The sequence below is a fragment of the Lontra canadensis genome, unplaced genomic scaffold, assembly GCF_010015895.1.
Source record: "Lontra canadensis isolate GAN:19392208 unplaced genomic scaffold, GSC_riverotter_1.0 scaffold30, whole genome shotgun sequence".
NCBI classification, from domain to species: domain Eukaryota; kingdom Metazoa; phylum Chordata; class Mammalia; order Carnivora; family Mustelidae; genus Lontra; species Lontra canadensis.
In genome coordinates this window covers 19664751-19681642 of record NW_022631024.1, presented here as the reverse complement: position 1 = coordinate 19681642, position 16892 = coordinate 19664751, and the positions used below count along the sequence as shown (strand labels likewise).

The 16892-nt window shown below is 62.7% G+C and overlaps 1 protein-coding gene across 4 annotated transcripts in view; it reads right to left on the bottom strand.

Moving 5' to 3' along the window:
* The window catches only part of VAV2 (vav guanine nucleotide exchange factor 2), a 158501-nt gene that overhangs the window by 118591 nt on the left and 23018 nt on the right, over window positions 1–16892 (bottom strand). For all 4 annotated transcript variants that reach the window (XM_032866244.1, XM_032866246.1, XM_032866245.1 and 1 more), the window contains exon 2: window positions 8831–8947. In XM_032866244.1, the coding sequence (XP_032722135.1) occupies window positions 8831–8947 (117 nt within the window). The remainder of the gene's footprint in view (window positions 1–8830; window positions 8948–16892) is intronic.

The following is a 16892-nucleotide window of genomic DNA, read 5'->3' as shown; positions in this document are numbered from 1 at the left end:
ACATAGCCACGGGCTCCAGCCCAAACTCCCTGATCCTTGAATGGGGCAGGGGGGTGGAGAGCCGGAACGATGCAGCCTCTCGGGGCGGGTGGGTAGGAGGGGGTAAAGCTTTTGGAACCGCCATGGGGCCTCTCCCCCAACACGGTCCTGGCCGCTCTCCTTGTGATTCAGAGACGCCCGGCCCCCACCATCTCAGACCCGACCCTGCTGCAGCTGCCTGGTCGCTGGGGGTGGCCGACCCCTCCTTGCCTTTGCAAGAAGGAACATTGCGGGAGAAGGGCCTCCCAGGGTGCCAAGAAAGGATACCTTGTCTCAATTAATTATTCACATTTTGCTACTTTTCCCCTCTCCCCTTGGCCCTGCTCTGCATTTTCTGCTGCAAACATCAGCCTGTCAGGCTTCAACAGAAACAATGTCTTGGAGCCCTGGGGAGAAACAATTAGCCAATTAATATTTAATTAACTGCGGACAGACAAAGAAGGCACGCATGAGTCACACCAGGCTGGGCTGAGAAAACGCTAACTCAAGGCCACTTGGGTGGGGCTGCTGGCAAAGCCAGACACAGAGGGGAGGAGGACACCGACAGGGACAACAGGCGCGCCCAGGACAACCCCCACCAAGGGATCATCTGGGCAACGGTGTGCTCACAGATGGGGAAACTGAGGCCCAGATGTGAGGACTGGGCGTATCCTCCTGGCCCACCTCCTCCATCCCCAGCTTCTCTATCAGGTGTGACGGAGTCCAGAGTCCCCGCATCCTCTCTCCCCAGAAATGAATCGTGAGCAAGAAGGAGGTTAAAAGGTCCCGGTGGCGCCTCAGCCGAGGCCCCTCTCGGAGAACTCTCGGGCCAGGTGTGGGCGCCACCCCCTCCCCGGGACCCCACCCAGGGGTTTGGAGGCACCATCACAAGGGCCCAAAGGCCCCGGGCCTTACGCACAAGGGCTGCCCACCCCACACCGGGGGCAGACCCAGCCCTCACAGCAGGGCTCCGCACACCTGCTCGTTGTCTGGACTCGGCACTGAAACCGAAACGCACCCGCCACTCCCTCCACCACCGCGAAGGTGGGGTCAGCCAACAGCTGGGGTCTGGAAGGGAGCAAAGAAAACCACTCCCACCCGAGTTAGGAGACAGCGGGTCAGCGTGTGCACAGATGTGTGCACGCGTGTGCATGTGTTACATGTGTGTGTGCGCAGATGTGCGTGCACACGAGTGCGTGTAGGGGTGCACATATGCATGCGCGTGCGTGCATCTGGCTGTCCGGGTCCCCGGAAAGCGGGTGGGCTCCTGGCGGCGGGAACAGACAGTCCACAGACAGTAGGAGGCATGGTTTGGAGCAGGAAACCTGCACCACCAGCCCCACACTGGGCCCTGCTCGGCCTGGGGCTGCTCCTCCCGCACGGCGGCCGCGTCTGAACAGTGAGTGTGCGGCAGACTCGGCGACCAGAGCGCCGGGACGACGACACACAAGCAGTCACCGCAGCATCAGTGTCTGTGAGTCCTCAAACGAGCCTCGAGGGAGCGCCCAGGGCTCTGCACCCGCAGATGAGTGAACACACACCAGGAGGAGCCGGGCAAGCACGTGGCAGTGCCGGGCCAGAGAACAGACATAAGGGGTGTCCGATCGATGTCCTGAGGCTGCCTGCTCCTCCTCCCCCGACCAGACAGCACCCCAGGGACTCGCTCATCGATGCAGACGCTAAACAGAGAAATCGATGATGGGGCTGACGCAGCACAAGCTGGATGGGGTGAGGCTGGTGCTCGGAGGCAGGAACCACCGGCACACCCCGCCCCCCGCCAAAGCCACCAGCCACCTGCTCAGCAGGGCAGGGGAGGAGGACACCACCCTGAGAGCAGCGGGTTCCAAAACCAGCGCGCACGGCCGCACCTGCCAGGCCCTCCTCCACCCCAAAGGGGCAGCCAAGGTGCAAACCCATTTTACAGATGGGGAGACTATGGCCCCAAGAGGTGAGGTGACTTCTGAGTCCCGCCGAGTGCCCTCTGGGCGCCATTCTGTCCAGAGCTCTGAAAGCTGTCTCAGGGGCTCCATCCCCACCTGGCTTCTAGAAGCGTCCGTGCTGTCAAGAAGCCCTAGGACAGTGGCGGGCAGGATTGGTGGGAGAAGCAGAGGGGGGACGGCAACAACAGGAACACAGGGAGGTCTGGCAGAGCAAGCCGGCTCTGTCTCGTGGGCCCACTCCCCAGTAGACCCCTGGGGTGCTGAGGTCTGTGCTGATGGGCTCAGTGGGAAGACACCTGCCCCAAGCACGGGGGGAAAGGCCCCTGTGTCCTACAGACAGAAGTTAAGGGGGTATGGGGTGGGGCCACAGGTCCAGGCTCTGGACCCAGCCAGGGCAGTAGGAGGGCCGGCAATGCTGGCAGACGTGGCCCTGCTTCCCATGCCCAGGACATCATCCCGGCATCCCGCAGCTGCAACCAGGCCTGCCACAAACCGCCCCCCCCACACCACCACCACCGAAGCCCCAGTCCCAGCAAGGGCGGCCTGGGCTGTTACGGACCACTGGTTTCAAACTACATTTTTCGCCTCTTTGGAATCCTTAAAGCAAATGTCAGGCAAACGCACCATGGAAGGCAGGTAAGAGCAGGCTCACTCTGATTCAGCAACCCTGCCCCCTGCCTCCTCCCGGCCTCCTGAGAGGCCCAAAGTGTTTTGAAATCCCCTGCAGGACGGAATTAGCTGCACCTGTTCTGACCTTGGGTGGGAAGACACGCCGTCGCTGCCCTGCGTCTTCGGAACCACCAAGGGCCAGCGCTTCCCTGCTTTGGTCCTCTTGCGGCCTCTCCCGCGACAGGACAGCCCACGGACCTCCGCTCTGCCCCGCTGGCCTCCACGCTGGCCTCGAGCCCAGCTTCCCGACGCGCCCTGCAGGTGGCAGAACCCCTCAGGGCTGACCACGGCCCCTCCCTGCGTAAGGCCGCCTCACCTGGAGGAAGGGATGGGCAGCCAGAATCCGCCAGCAGGACCCCCACAGCCCCCGACCGCACCATCACTGTGGGGCTCGCGTACCTCCCTACTTTGTGAGGTCTCTGAGGGCTCGGGAAGCCAGCAGGCAGCCCCGCACCTGCCAGCGACAGGAGTTAGAAGGACAAGAGGGGACACGGGCGGAAAGCGGGGATGGGGTGCCGGCGTCACACCCTGAACTACGCAGTGGCCTGTGGGCCCATCCCAGTCTTGCTGACGGCCAGCTCTCACCACCGCTCCAGTTTCTGAGCATAGAAAATGTCTCCATGAACCATAAATCGGAGAATTAGACAGACTTGTCGGAGGCATGCAGACCTTCCTCGAGGGCCGTCCGTTGTGCCCAAACGGAGGCTAAAGTGAGCCCCACTGACTGGGGCACCTGCGGGTCCCGGGCAGGTAGGGAGGCCTGGGCTGGGCTGGGGCAGCACCCACTGGGCAGGATGGGATGCCCCGTGGGGGGAGGGCCTGGAAGACCACCAGATGCCCAGGCCCCCGGGCCCCTGCAAGGCAGCTGACCCACCGAGGGCTCCAGGGTATCCTGACCAGAGGCTTCCCAGGCTCCTCCTGTAAGAACCACGTATCCACACAAAGGCAGACTGGCCGGCGCCCCACGTGCAGAGTGCGATTCTAGACACCTGGGGGACGTCAGTAACCCAAGTCCCCACGGCCAGGAGGTGGACGGCGACAGGCACGCTGAGAAAGGTGGCTGTTGTGCTTCATGGTGGTGCCGCGCTCCAGGGAGCCGGCAGCGAGGGGCATGCCACCCCTCAACAGTGAGATCTGAACAGAGACCCCACAGTGGGGAGGAAGGCAGCCCTGCAGCCACGGGAGAACGTGCCGGGCAGTGGGGGGCAGGGGCTGCAGGCGAGCCCAGAAAAGCGAGTGAGTGCGGCAGGAGCGGGCAGCGGGGCCCAGGAAGGGCCCTTCCCTGCAGGCTGGGGTCGGCATCCTGCTCTGTGAGGGGCGGTGAGACGCCCCACGTCGCTGCGCATGAGAAGATCACGTGAGCCAACCTCGGGGCCCAGCGCTCTCCAGGGACCAAAATACCAGAAAAAATCACAGAAACTCTGCGGTCTCACCAGGATCCTCTCTCCAAAATTCCCAACCAGCTTGGAAACTAGGGCCACAGCGATCCCTGGAAGTCCCAGCCGAAGCGGGCCCCCTCCGCAGCCCTTCCCACGCCCGCTCCCACGCTGGGCCCTGTGCCTCTGACAGAGGACATGAAGGGACAAGAGAAAGGGTCCACCTGCCGCAGATTTTCCTACCGGCAAGCCCCTCAGCTGACGCGCCCCACACGCACCGCCCAAACTTAAACCCCTTAAGTGAGAAATACTGGGGGAGCCGGTTCTCCAGTCCTCCAGCTCCCGGGGGATGGAGCCTGCTGGGGGCCGAGTGGGAAGAGGAAGAAACCAGTGCCACCTCGACTGGGCCCCGCACTGCCCATCCCCACTGAGACCTCACACGCTGCACGAGGGTCCACAGTCTTCATCTCATCCCTGCAAAAAGGAAAGCTCGAGGAGCCCAAGCCTTCTCAAGATCTGGACCCCCACCCAGGTCTAGAGGACAGGAAGCCCCTCTCTCTGGCCGGCCACCCCCAGTACCTGGCTCTGACAGAACCCACACAAGAGAAGGCTCCAGAAGGCAAGCACCTGGCCAGCTTCCCCGGTGAGCGGGCAGGCTCCTTCGGGGCTGGCCACACCCAGGGCTCCTGCAGCCCTCGAGGTCTCCAGGGGTCCACCTGTCCGCTGCCCCCACCAAGGCCTCTGCGCGAGATCTCGCCAGGGAGCAGAGAATCCGGCCTGCCCCTCCCAGCACTCTTCCCGGGTCAAGTACACACCTTCTGAAGCTTCATGGGCCCCAAACGCCAGCTCCCTCTGCACCTGCCCTGCTCGGCCCACTCTGCCCCAGCGGAGAGGCCAAAGGAGAAGCCCAAGGGCCTGGGACTGGGCCAGTCTATACACAGGCGGAAAGCGGGAACCTGCCCCAGCTCTCCAGAGTGGGGAGGGGGCTGGCTTAGTCTGTCCCATGACACAAGCCGTGCTCGCTCTCAGTGCACGGGATCTTCCCCGCAACGACATCGCAGTTGAGGGGAAGATCCCGTGCACTGAAAGATCCAGTGTCATGGCTGAGAGGTGGGCCAGAGCCCAGCATCTTCTGGGGTAGTTCTAGGATTTCCACTCTCTCCTCTCTTCTACACTTGATGGCACAGGAGCTAATCTGGGCCTCCCCTTGGAGGGCAAAGACCATGTCTCTCCCTTTTATCTCTGCCATAGTGAGTGCTTCACAAATGCACAGTATATTAAGTGCTTAATGGCTTGGTGGGGGGACGGTAGATGGGTGCGCGGCTGGGCTGGTGGGTAGAAGGGTGCATGGTTGGGCAGGTGGGAGGGTAGATGGTGGGTGGCTGGGTAGGTAGATGTGTGCATGGGTGTGCAAATGGCTGGGTGGGTGGACAGAGGAATGAATGCACCAATGCCTTTTCTCCCCAAGGAATGACTCCAGCAACACTGGAGATGGGAAGCTGAAAAGCAGGGGCTTGGAAACAGCACAATGAAACCAGGACAGGAACAGGGTCTGCCTTCCTGCTGGCGGGGACTCAGCGCTCCGGGGCCAGTGGTGGGGGTCAGGGGGAGGGCAGAGCAGGCAGTCACGGTCTGACGTGAGTGAGGGCCTCCAGACCCACCCGGAAGAGTCAGGCTGAGCCGGTGGAGCTCCTGGAGGGGCTCCTCAAAAGGCTAAGCCGGGCCCATGGGAAACTCCAGAAACATTCCTGAAGAGACATGCAGAACCTACACTCTGTCTCTGTGCCCAGACAGAGCTATGCACGGGGACCTCCCTGCCGGGCCCCTCTCAGAAGATAACACCCGAATAAGGACCAGACGCGCTCCTTCTCACCAGCCCGCCAGCAGCCTGCCCTCCTGTCTGCCGCTGCACCCCACCCAGTGCCACCCTCCAGGGGTGGGAGAGTCTCTGCGCCTCTGGGTACCAAGCAAAGCAGGCCACAGGCACTGAGGCTCTGCTGGTATTGTGTTTTTTTCCAGAACATTCCATCCCGGAACATCAGGAGGGACGAGCCGAGCAGACTTGGGACAGTGGGTGCCTACGGGGGCAGCACACCCCAGCGCCCCAAGCCTCTGCCGGCCCCCAGCTTGGAAAGGCTAACCAAAGGTCTACCTCCAGGAGAAACACATGTGGGGCGGAACGAGCCAATGAGGAGACGCTTAGCCAGACGGATGGGCAGTCGGGGCCGCCATGCAGCCAACAGGAGGTCAAGGGACCAAGGAGAAGGGAAGCGAAGAACAGTGAGGCCCCCTGGGGCGGGGCGGGGCGGGGCTGAGCTCCGGGAACACAATCCCGCTGCCTGCTCCGCAGAGCTCGGAGGGCGGTATTCTCAAGACCATCTCACAAGCAGGATTTGGAGAAACTGAGTCAGCCACTTGGGCACCGAGGCTTGCCGGACTCAAACCCAGCCCCCAAGCGTCCGCAGTCCGTGCACTCAGCCCTCTGGCTCTGTCTTCCAAAGGTGCGGACTTACTTACTTTACGAGTAAAATATTAGACGACAAAAATCAGAGGACACAGGCCTACAAGGGTCTAGTTCTGTTTCAGCCAAACCTGGGGAGGGGACAGTGACAAGCGCTTGGCATTTCAGGAGCCCGTACTGAGGGCTGGACGCCTCGCCACCTCCCACCGGGCAAATGGAGGTCAGAGGCACCGGGTCACCTGCCAAGTCACCCAGCCGGTTAGCAGGGCCAGAATGTGAATCAGTCTGACTCGAGGGTCACAATGTGGAGAGCAGAGGGGCGGTGGGGGAGCTCTCCCCGAGCCCTGCCCCCCCAGAGCCAAGGGGCCTCGGTGCACGGCATGAACCGAGCCCCCCCCCCGGACACAGCACCCAGGTCCGAGGCGTCACACCACCTCCATTCCCAGCAACGCCCCACAGCAACTCCAAATGGTGACGAATGACAAATGAACAGCCCACTCCCGGTTTCCACTGCAGAGGCCACGGCGTGGCAAAGCAGCACCAATATCCATCACTGTGTGATGTGGGCAGACCGGGGGCCAGCGCCAGCCGCAGCCCCTACGCAGCCCCTCTGCGTGCACCTGGGACATCGCCCTGGAGCCAAGCAGCCTCCCTGAACCCCTGAGGAGCACAAGCCCCCCCCCCCCCGACATCGCGCAGCCACACAGTCGGTGGGTCATGTGACGGGAGTCTGAGCTACATGAATGGGCGTCTGTCTTACACCATCACACTCAGCTGTAGCACATCAAAACCAAAATGCAATTACAGACTGTCTCCCCTGCCCACCGCCGGCGAGAAACGAGCCTGGCCAGGGTGTATCCTGCCTTGTCCTCCACGCGGTTATCGCAAACAGCGGCTCTGTGCGTGAGTATATGCGACGTACGTGTGTGCGTGCGCTCCTGGCCAGGGAGGGCACTGCCGTGCACAAGGAGGAAGAACGGGAGAGCAACCCCGGGGAACTGAGAAGCCCACTGATGGGACCGGATGCCAGCAAGACCCAGCCCAACCTTGGTGCTCCCACCCTAGCACACGTGTCCGGGGGCACAGGGAGGCAGGCGGCCGGGAACCCCAGGCAGGGGCATCGCAGCAGCAGGGACTGGAGTGAGCCCTTCCGGGGGAATGGAAACCGCTCAGAAGGGGCAATGGCACAGGGATGGATTCTTGTGGGGGTCTGTGAATCTCCTGTCTAGCGAATTCCAGAACGTGGGGAGGGGACCATCAGGCCAGGTGGCTTATGGGAAAGTCCAGGCTACTGCCGGTGACCATTGCGCCTCAAGGCAAGGGTCCTCTCCGAGCGTGTGGGCAGCACTTGCAGCAGCAGATGCAGAAGCCCCCCCGCTTTCATAAATGATGCATTCACAGCACATTTCCTCAAACGCCCAGTCCCCGATAACGCTTCTCAGACAAATTAAGCAATAAATATCTTCTGATGTTTCCCATCAGCAGGTGGAAACGGCTCCTGGGGCAGTCCGGGAAGCGGCGGTCTGGCTGAGCCTGTGCCAGCAGCCCAGCAGGGGGGGCAGGACGCGGTGCGGGGGGGCAGGGCGGGCAGGACGCGGTGTGGGGGCGGGGGGATGCCCAGAGAACGGGACCCCCGGACCGCAGACAGCACAGAACCAGTTCTTCCCTCCTGCCCCGCCTCCCCGCAGCAGAGGCTATCACGGCCCCCATCCCAGCCACGTCCAAGGAGTGGCCTGGGACCACACGTGACATCTCACGTGGCTGTGAAGGCAGGCTCACCACGAAGACAGCTCACAAAGGAGCTGAAACCCCCGTGCCCCGCCAGCCCACAGACTTTGCGGCTGCCCCGCCTGGGGTCCCTTGGCCGGACCCAGCAGAGCTTCTGAGTTGTCTGCCATGGACCCAGGGGATCACCTCCAGGGAACCTGGGGCTTCAGTCATCAGCGAAACCCCCCCTCCCGCCCAACACATGCTTGCAGCCAGAGACCACTCCGCTTGCTTCTGGCATAACCGCCATGGCCCCTTTCACACACACCTCGATAATCACGGCACCTTCCGCATCTCGGCCCCCTCACAGGAGCCGGGCGCCCCGTCAAGAACCAGAGATCCTGCGCAGCAAGTGCCCCATCTCCGCCCACATCCACGCCCGGCTTTCCCTCCAGCCCCCTGGATTCTCGATGCCTGATCTCACCTTGGGTGTCCTGCCACCCTCCGCCCCCCACGCGCCCTCCTGTCTGTAATGCGTCCCCGCCCGCAGGTGCGGGGCACGGCCGTGTTGGAGGGGCCGGGCCTGTCCCGTCCGGCCCGCGTGCACTGAGCCGGCGCTCGGCCCCCCGCGTCCGGACCCTGGAGAAGAGAGCACTCACCTTCCCGAAGTCCCGGACGTCGAAGAGGTCAAAAGGGTCAAACAGCTCGCTGTTTCGCAGCCCAAATTTGTCGTGGCAGACTTTCAGGAATGTGCGGATGTTCTTCAAGCACAGGAACTGGAGAAGAGAAGAGAAGAGAAGAAGGCTGAGCCTGTAGGGTCTACGAGAGGAGTCGCCGTCACCGCGGCGAGCTCTGGCTTCCAGGAGAGGCAGAGACACGCACTCCGGCCCTGGGCAGCCTCGCCCCCGCCGGCCTGAGGGTCCAGATGTCATCGGTGTCCCTGGCTCACCTTGGCCACTCATGACCCTTTGTCCCATACCCCTGCCCAGAGAATCCAGCTTGGGCGATCGGGACCGGAAATAATGCTGGTTTGAGTCAGCAAAAACAGAGCATGAACACACACATACGCACACGCACACGCACACTCACGCACACTCACCGCCTACCCCGGCACAGACCTGCCCCCGGGGAAGCCGTCCCGCCCGTGGCGCACCCCGGGAACAGCACACACCCATCTCAGCGGAAGCTAGGGGACGCACCAGGGCCAGAGCCCCACAGCCACAGTCGGGGCGTCTCCTCTACCCGGCAACCCCAGCTCTGAGCTCCCACCCGCACTGCGCTTGGTGAAGCCGCTGTGGCCAGAGGTCTGGGGTTGGGGCTGAACGGGAAGGCCGGCCGCAGCCCCCGTGGGGAAGGAGCTGGTAAAGAAGGCAGGAGGGCAGCAGGCCAGCCGGCCTGGAGGGCAGGATTCGGAGAGGGCCCAGCCCCGGGTTCAAGTCCTGTCCACTGATTCCCACCGCAGGACCAGTGACAGCAGCTTTGGCTCCTGAGGGCGGCTTTCCAACCGCATGTCTCGCTGGGCCACGGTGAGTGCCTGGATGGCCCAGCAGTCCAGCTGGCGAAGGCGTCCCTGAGGCAAGGGCAGCAGCATGCGTGGCCCGAGGTGCCAGAACTTCAGATGCTCGTCCTCCCTGGAAGCCCTTCCCTAAGGGCCGAGGGCTGGACAGCAAAACTGGAGCGCGTGCCACCCACTGGAAATGCAGATGCAGGGACAGACGGAGACGAAGGGGAGGCAGAAGTCACAAGCTACGGCAGGCCCGGCATAAACCGAGTGGCCCTCACCCCCGCCGTGCACCCCTCATGGGCCGTGCCCATCCCCAGCCCGGGCCGGCCGCTCCTTCCGCCCCGGCCACGGCGGGTGCCGGTCACGGCCAGCACCGACTCACCGGCCTTGTGTGCATACGGTGTTCTCTGACCTGTGAAAGCAAACCGCAGCCGTGACCCCGTCTCCCCTGAACCGCCGAGGCTCCTAAGAACAAGGACCCACTTCCACAACGAGAGCACCACGTCGGCGGATCCGCACAGACCCCACCCATCCTCGTCCGCAGATGTACCTCCCACGTTCCCTTAACAAAGGACAACCGCAATGTCCTGACAGCAAAAGACATTCCGGCCCCGGTCGAGTGACGCGTGCCATGGCTCCTTCACGTCCGTGAGCCTGCAGCCGTACGCCCGCAGAAGTTTCCAGAGGGATGGATGCGTTCCAAGCACCTGCTGTCCAGCAGGGCAGCCACGAGACCACGTGCCCACGGAGCACTTGAGGTGAGGCTCGTCGAACTGAAACAGTCCATGGATTTCGTTCTGATTAATTTGTTGAGCGGCTACGGCTGCCGGTTTGGGCCTCAGACGGTCCTAAGTCTTGTCCTCCGGGACCTGAAGCTTCTGATCACACGGACGCAGAAGGACCGACGGGAGGAGCCCACACACACGAGGCCGAGCTCACCGAGACGGGTAGCACGGTGGTGCTGGCGCGGTGGCCGGCCGTGTCTCCTGGGCACAGTGTCAGTTTGGGACGAGGAACAAGTTCTAGAAGTCAGAGCGATGATTGTGATGATTGTGACCAACACCGTGAAGGCGCCTAACGCGGCTGAACTGTACGCATACTAAAGATGCTTAAACTGGGGGCGCCTGGGGGGCGCCTCTGCCTTGGGCTCAGGTCGTGATCTCAGGGTCCTGGGATCGAGCCCCGCATCGGGCTCTCTGCTCAGCGGGAGCCTGCTTCCCCCTCTCTCTCTGCCTGCCTCTCTGCCTACTGTGATCTCTGTCTGTCTGTCCAATAAATACATAAAATCTTTAAAAAAAAAAAAAAAGGTGCTTAAACTGATAAATTTGGGGGCTCTGGGTGGCGCTGTCAGCTAAGCGGCTGAGTCCTGACATCGACTCAGGGTCAGGGGATCAAGCCCCACGTCAGGCTCCACACTCCGCGGGGAACCTGCTTGACATTTCCCTCTCATCTCCCTCTGCTCCCCTCCAACAAAAAGGTAAATCTTGTGTATCCTGATTATACTGCAGTAAAACAAAAATTTTTTTAAAAAGACAGAGAAAGAGACCCCACAGGAAGGCCACGTGCTGGTGGGGGCAGAGATCTGGGGGCGCTCTGTGCATCGAGAAAGGCCAGCGAGGGCTGGCAAACCGCCAGGAGCAGGGAGGAGCCCAGAGAGCCCAGACCCCTCCCGACCAGGCGTCCAGCCTCCAGAACCGGGAGGATACACATCCTCGGCTTCACGCCCCCCGGTCTGTGGGCCAGCCACAAGCCGCCCCAGCCCACAGCCCCGGGTCCCGGCCAGTCTCAGACCTTCCCTCCCGCCCAGCAGCCTCAGCCCAGCTCCAGCTTCCACTGAGTATCCACGTTGTGCCGTCCTCGGCCTCCCATTTTTAGAGTTAATTACACGGCTCCTAACCACAATCACAGCCCGCGAGGCCAGGCTTCCTCTAGGGGCTCAGGACGGGCGGGCACCCCTTGCCCTGCAGGCACAGCGTCTGTCTGCCTGGCCTCTCCCCCTGGCAGCCGCGTGGGCCCCAACCTTCCAGGACCCGGCCCCACGCAGTTCGCAGCCCACAGAAGGCTGGCCCTGGGGAAACTGAGGCACACAGACAGGTTCAGGCCCCCAGGAGAGGGATGCGGCAGCACCGGGCCCCACAGGAAAACAAGAGGAGGGAGGTAGCCTCATTCCCGGGGAGCGTCTGTGCACCCGGCCGGCTCTGTTGCTCTCTGCCACGGACACCTTTACTCCCCACCCTCCCATCATTCACCCCATTTCTCAGGAGAGGAAACTGAGGCTCCCTAGAAGGAGGCACAGCCCAGATTGGATCCCACATCTGCTGCAAAGCAGCAAAGGCCCTTGGAGAGGACGGGCACCCGTGCGTTCCGACGTGCTCCTCCTGTCCACTGCGCTCAGCAGCAGGGTCCCTGTCGCAGCCGGCCTGCTCCAAAGGATGAGATGCATGGTCCCCCCGCCCCACCGCACCGTTGTACAGTTAGAGGAGCGGCCAGACACGGAGAGGGGCAGAGCGTGGAAGGGCCGGCCCTGTGTCCGGACTCCTGGCCCCTTCTCCTCTTTCCACTCAGCAGGGGCAGCGGGCCTGCTGTTTCTGCAGCTCAGGTCCGCTCCTCTGACCGCCGGCCTCTCCTGGACGCAGGAGGACATGTGGCCGAGGCCCGGCCCATCCCAGCAGGGACGGCTGCAGACTCTGGGAGAGAGACTCCCGAGGGCCAGATGGGGAGAGGACACCATGGGCACATCCCAGCCACAGGCTGAGTGACTGTAGGCAAGGGAAGGTCCAGACAGTGGCCAGTGCCAGGACGGAAGCTGCCCATCCTTGTCCTGTGACCAGAGAAGGTTTGGCTGGGGGCCGTGTCCCTGTGGCCACAGGGGCGAGTGGCCTTCTCTTTGCTCGGCCCTCCAGGCCCTCTCTGAGACGCAGCCACGGCTCCACCGGCATCTGGAGACTGACGCTCAGCCCCAGAAGTCAGCTAAGTGGCCACAATAAGGGTCTGTCCCCAGAAACTGGCCCCCTGACAAGCAACCAGCAGCCCAGAGCTGAGTCGGCCCCCACTGTATTTGTTCAGGGCACCACCCCCCGTCCCCCCAGCCCACGGGGAGGGCCCTGGCCACTGTGCCAAGAGGCGGGTCGCCTGTGCAGCGGACTCCTGACCCCCTCCGTCCCGCCCACTCAGCAGGCTGAAATCAGATTAGCGAGAACATACGGGCTCCGGGCCCAGCCGCCCCCCGACCAGCCTCGCAGGGCCTGCTGCCCACTGTCATCTGTCATTCACCCCCAAAAAGCCTGCCGCAGTGCAGACATCCCGGACGTGGGAGGCAGAGCCGGCCCTGAGAGCCCAGATCCCACGTCTGAGCCACAAGGCCTCAGAGCACCCCTGGGGACCGGCTTCCTGGCCCCACACGGCCACAACTCTTTGGTAGCCCTGAAACCGACTTACGATCGGGGAGATACTGCCTGCCCCACGTGGAGACATGGAGGAGACCTGGAGGGCCTGGTGTCCAGGCAGGCAGCCTTCAGACCTCCATGCCCTGTCCCGTGGCCACTCGCGGGTGAGCTGGAATGGGACGTCGGACACCCAGGCCCCCAGAACTCACATCCACCCGGCTCTCGCCACACACGCCCAGGGCCGCGGCTCTGCTCTGTCCCCTCAGGGGCTGCTCGTGTACTCCAGCACAGAGAGGCAGGTGCGAAAGGGGAAACTGAGGCCTGGGAAGGCAAAATCCCGGGTCAGCAGGCTTCCACTGGGGATGTGCAGTCTGAACGAAGCGTCAATGGAGGTAATGGGGTAACAGGGGGCCGGGTGCTCCTGCATGGCCAGCAGCACGCAGGCGTGGTCTAGCGCACGATCCCACCCAGTGCCTACAGTGGCCCCGGGAGGCGTGGAGCGTGACTGGCCCGTTCCACAGACAGACCAAGTGAGGCTCGGAGAACTCGCAAGGAGGAGGGGGACCTCTTAGGGTGCCCCCTCACCTCCTCTTAGAGGGGAAGTCTCATGGCCACCTCTCCGGCTGGGTCAGGAGGCCGGGGGTCTGCTGCGCCCCATAGCAAAGCCTGGCGGAGGGGGACCCCGCAGGGAAAGCCCCAGGCTGGGCTCCCTGGATGCCCCTGACCTTCCCCTGGCCCCTGCAAACTGCCACCAATATGCAAAGCCACTTCCCGGACCCCCGGCTGGCATCCCTGGGCCTCCCAGTCCTGGGGTCCCAGCTCCACCTGGGGCATGGCAGGGGCTCAGCGGCAGACCTGTAACGGGCGTGTCTGGTGGGGACAGGCCTGGCCTGGGGATTCCAGAGCCACACCGCCTGTCCTCTCCGTACCTGTCTCTCCATTTGTAAAATGCGGAAAGAAAACTCTGCCCTGAGTTCCGGAATGCTGGGCTCTTCCCTCGAGGGAACTGCTTTAGGTAGCGCTAGCCGACCGGGTCACCTCCCTCATGGGTTCCCAAAGTCCCTGCTCCCAGAGCTTCCCTGACCCGTCACGCCCTGGGACAGTGGGGGCAGGGGGCGGGGCCCTGCAGTGGGCACTTGGGGCCAACCTCCCTCCAGACCACAGTCAACTAGAGAGCTGGGGAGTGCCCACACCCCAGGAAGACCTGGGCCCTTTGTCCACACCCCTGCTAGCTTCTCACTACCAGCCTCACCCCTCAACGCTGCTGCCCAGACGCAGGCGGAGAGACGGAGGCCGGCCAAAGGCCTCCGGGAGATGGTGTCTGAGGCTCGCAGTCACCACCAACCCAACGAGCCACAGGGGAATGTACAGGACCGTGCCCCCTGCTCAAGAGAGACCCATGGACACCACAGTCCCCACGGGAGCTGGGGGGAGATGGGGTGTATCCGCTTCCCGCCTCCCAGCCACCCACAGAGCAGGACCGCCTTTGACAACCTCTGCCTTTCGGGGGGGGGGGCATCCTCCATATTCAAATTTCCACGGACACTGTGGAGTGTCCCTAAAATGTCTCTGTGAGCAACAAAGAGCTGCATTTCCCCGTGATAAACCAGGTGCTGTCCCCGCTGGAATGACCCTGACCGCCCGGGGCCGCGCCCCTGATCAGACGCTGTGACTGGCAGCTGACATGCCTTTGATCAATAAAAAATGGGAAAATGAATTAACTTCTTGTTTTATTTATGCCACGCTCGATCCAAAAGCCTTTTAAAATGGCCTCATTATTATTTAACAGATGCGGCGTGCTGGAACAGATCTTTCCAACTTGGGGTCCTGGGGGTAAATAAACAGGTGGCCCGGAGGTGACAGGCTAGCCAGACACCCCGTGGACGGAAAGGAAGACCATCTGCTCCCCCCGGGTCCCAAACACCTGGGACAACAGAGGACCTAGGTATCTCGTGACTGAGGCAAAGAGGGTTTGTCTGGGACGCACACCTCGGTGTCCCGAGGGTGACACTCCAAACGGCCCCCAAATTTCCCCAAGCCACCAGGACCCACGAAGGCTCTAGAGGCACCAGGGGACCCCACGAGCCAATGTCCCTACTTGGGGAGGCCCTCACTTCCTGAAGTTTCTCTTCCGGAAACGAGCCGGCAGGTGGAACCCGGGGTCGGCACAACCCCCTTCTCCTGCACTTGCCAGTAGCACCCATGGGCCCCTCTGCACTGCCCTTGCAAAGGGCCAGGCTCTCCTCTGAAGCGTAGAGTGGCACTGCCTGCATGTCATGACGGTCTACCAGAGGCCAGCCTCGCCCCAGGTTAAGGGCAGGTTGCGTCCAGCATGGCGACACGGCGCCCACCACGTGCCAGTGGGCGGCCCAACCCACAGCCACTAGGCTGTGTCACCGAACAAAGTGACCGAAAGGCCACAAGGCTGCAATGTCTCTCGCGTCCCCGTGTGGTACAGGCGTCCAGCATCTTATGTCTCTCACGCTTAGATGTGCTGGGACATCACCAGGTGGCATTTCCACTCTGTCCAGCAATGAACGGCCCCGGGGCCTGCGCCGGACACAGCGCTGGGCCCTGCAGGCTCCCTGTCTGGCTCACTTCTCAACACGGTTCCCGAGCTGTCACATACCCCCATTTTACGATGGAAACACAGCATGAGGACTGCCCACTTCAACAGGTGGCCAGGGGAAGGGCCAGGCCTAACCCAGGTGGTCTGGTCCAGCCCTGGGTTGGGGGGTTTCACTCCTGGCTTCTGTCCAGGCCGATTCCTGCACACACCTGGCTTTGGGGACCTCTGGCTCCCAGCAAGCTCCAGCACGAACCAAGTCCCCAAAACCCAGTGCACCAGGCTCCCCAGCAACCGCCAGGCCCGTCGGTCAGTCTGTCTGTCCGCAGCCCCTGAGCCGTGGGCAGCGGGTTCTGATCGGTGAGGAAGTCGAGCTTCCCAGCAGGAGGAGGCATGTGATGGCAAGCAAAGCCAGGCTGTGCCGCGCCACTGACGGCTGCAGAGGGTTACCCTCTGTCTGACCTGAAGGCACCTCCTCGTCAGGGCTTGGGGGAAGCTCACCAAGGAAAGTAATCCTGGAAAAGCACCAGCGTGGAAGCCGCGCAGAGCAGGTAGGCAGCTGACGCCCATTCAATCCGCTCAGCAAACACTTAGAGGCGCCTGTATCCCGGGTCCTGCCCTGGGGTCCCAGACTCAAGGACACGAACAGGGGTGCAGCGGGGACCTCTGGAGAAACCACAGCTGTTGAGGGGAGTATCTGGGATTTCCGTCGGCTACCTGGGTGGAAATTTTTCCCAGCAGTCCTCAAAAGACCGGTCGCTCCGCCTAATGGCCTGTGTGAGCCGGAGGGATAAGGCAGGGCCCGCGTTATCCAGACTTCAAGGTCAGGGTCACACCAAAGGTTTTCTACAAAGCCAGCAGGAAACTGCTTTTCTAGGATTTCCCTGCGCAGCCAGCCATCTTCCCCGAGCTAGCTTCTGAGCACCTGCGGGTTCAAATCCCACTGCCCCCGGCCGGCGCAGCTCAGAGATTAGGGCTCGAGCCGCCTCGTCCCCCTCCCGCACCCCGGGACCACGGCCCGTCTTGTCTCCCCTGCAGCCCAGCCCAGACCACTAACACCCGCTCGCAAGCCTCCTGTGACATCGCCCTAGTCCGGCCGCTCGTTTTCTCCACCTCCCCGCCTCCGCCCAGAGGAGCGGCCTCGGAGGTCAACCTCAGCGCGAGCTCCTCCCTCCGGCGCAATGTGGGCCGCGGATTCCGGATTCCCGAGCGATCCGCGCAGAACACGTTGGGCTATTTTCGTTTCCCTGTTGCTGCTGAAATTA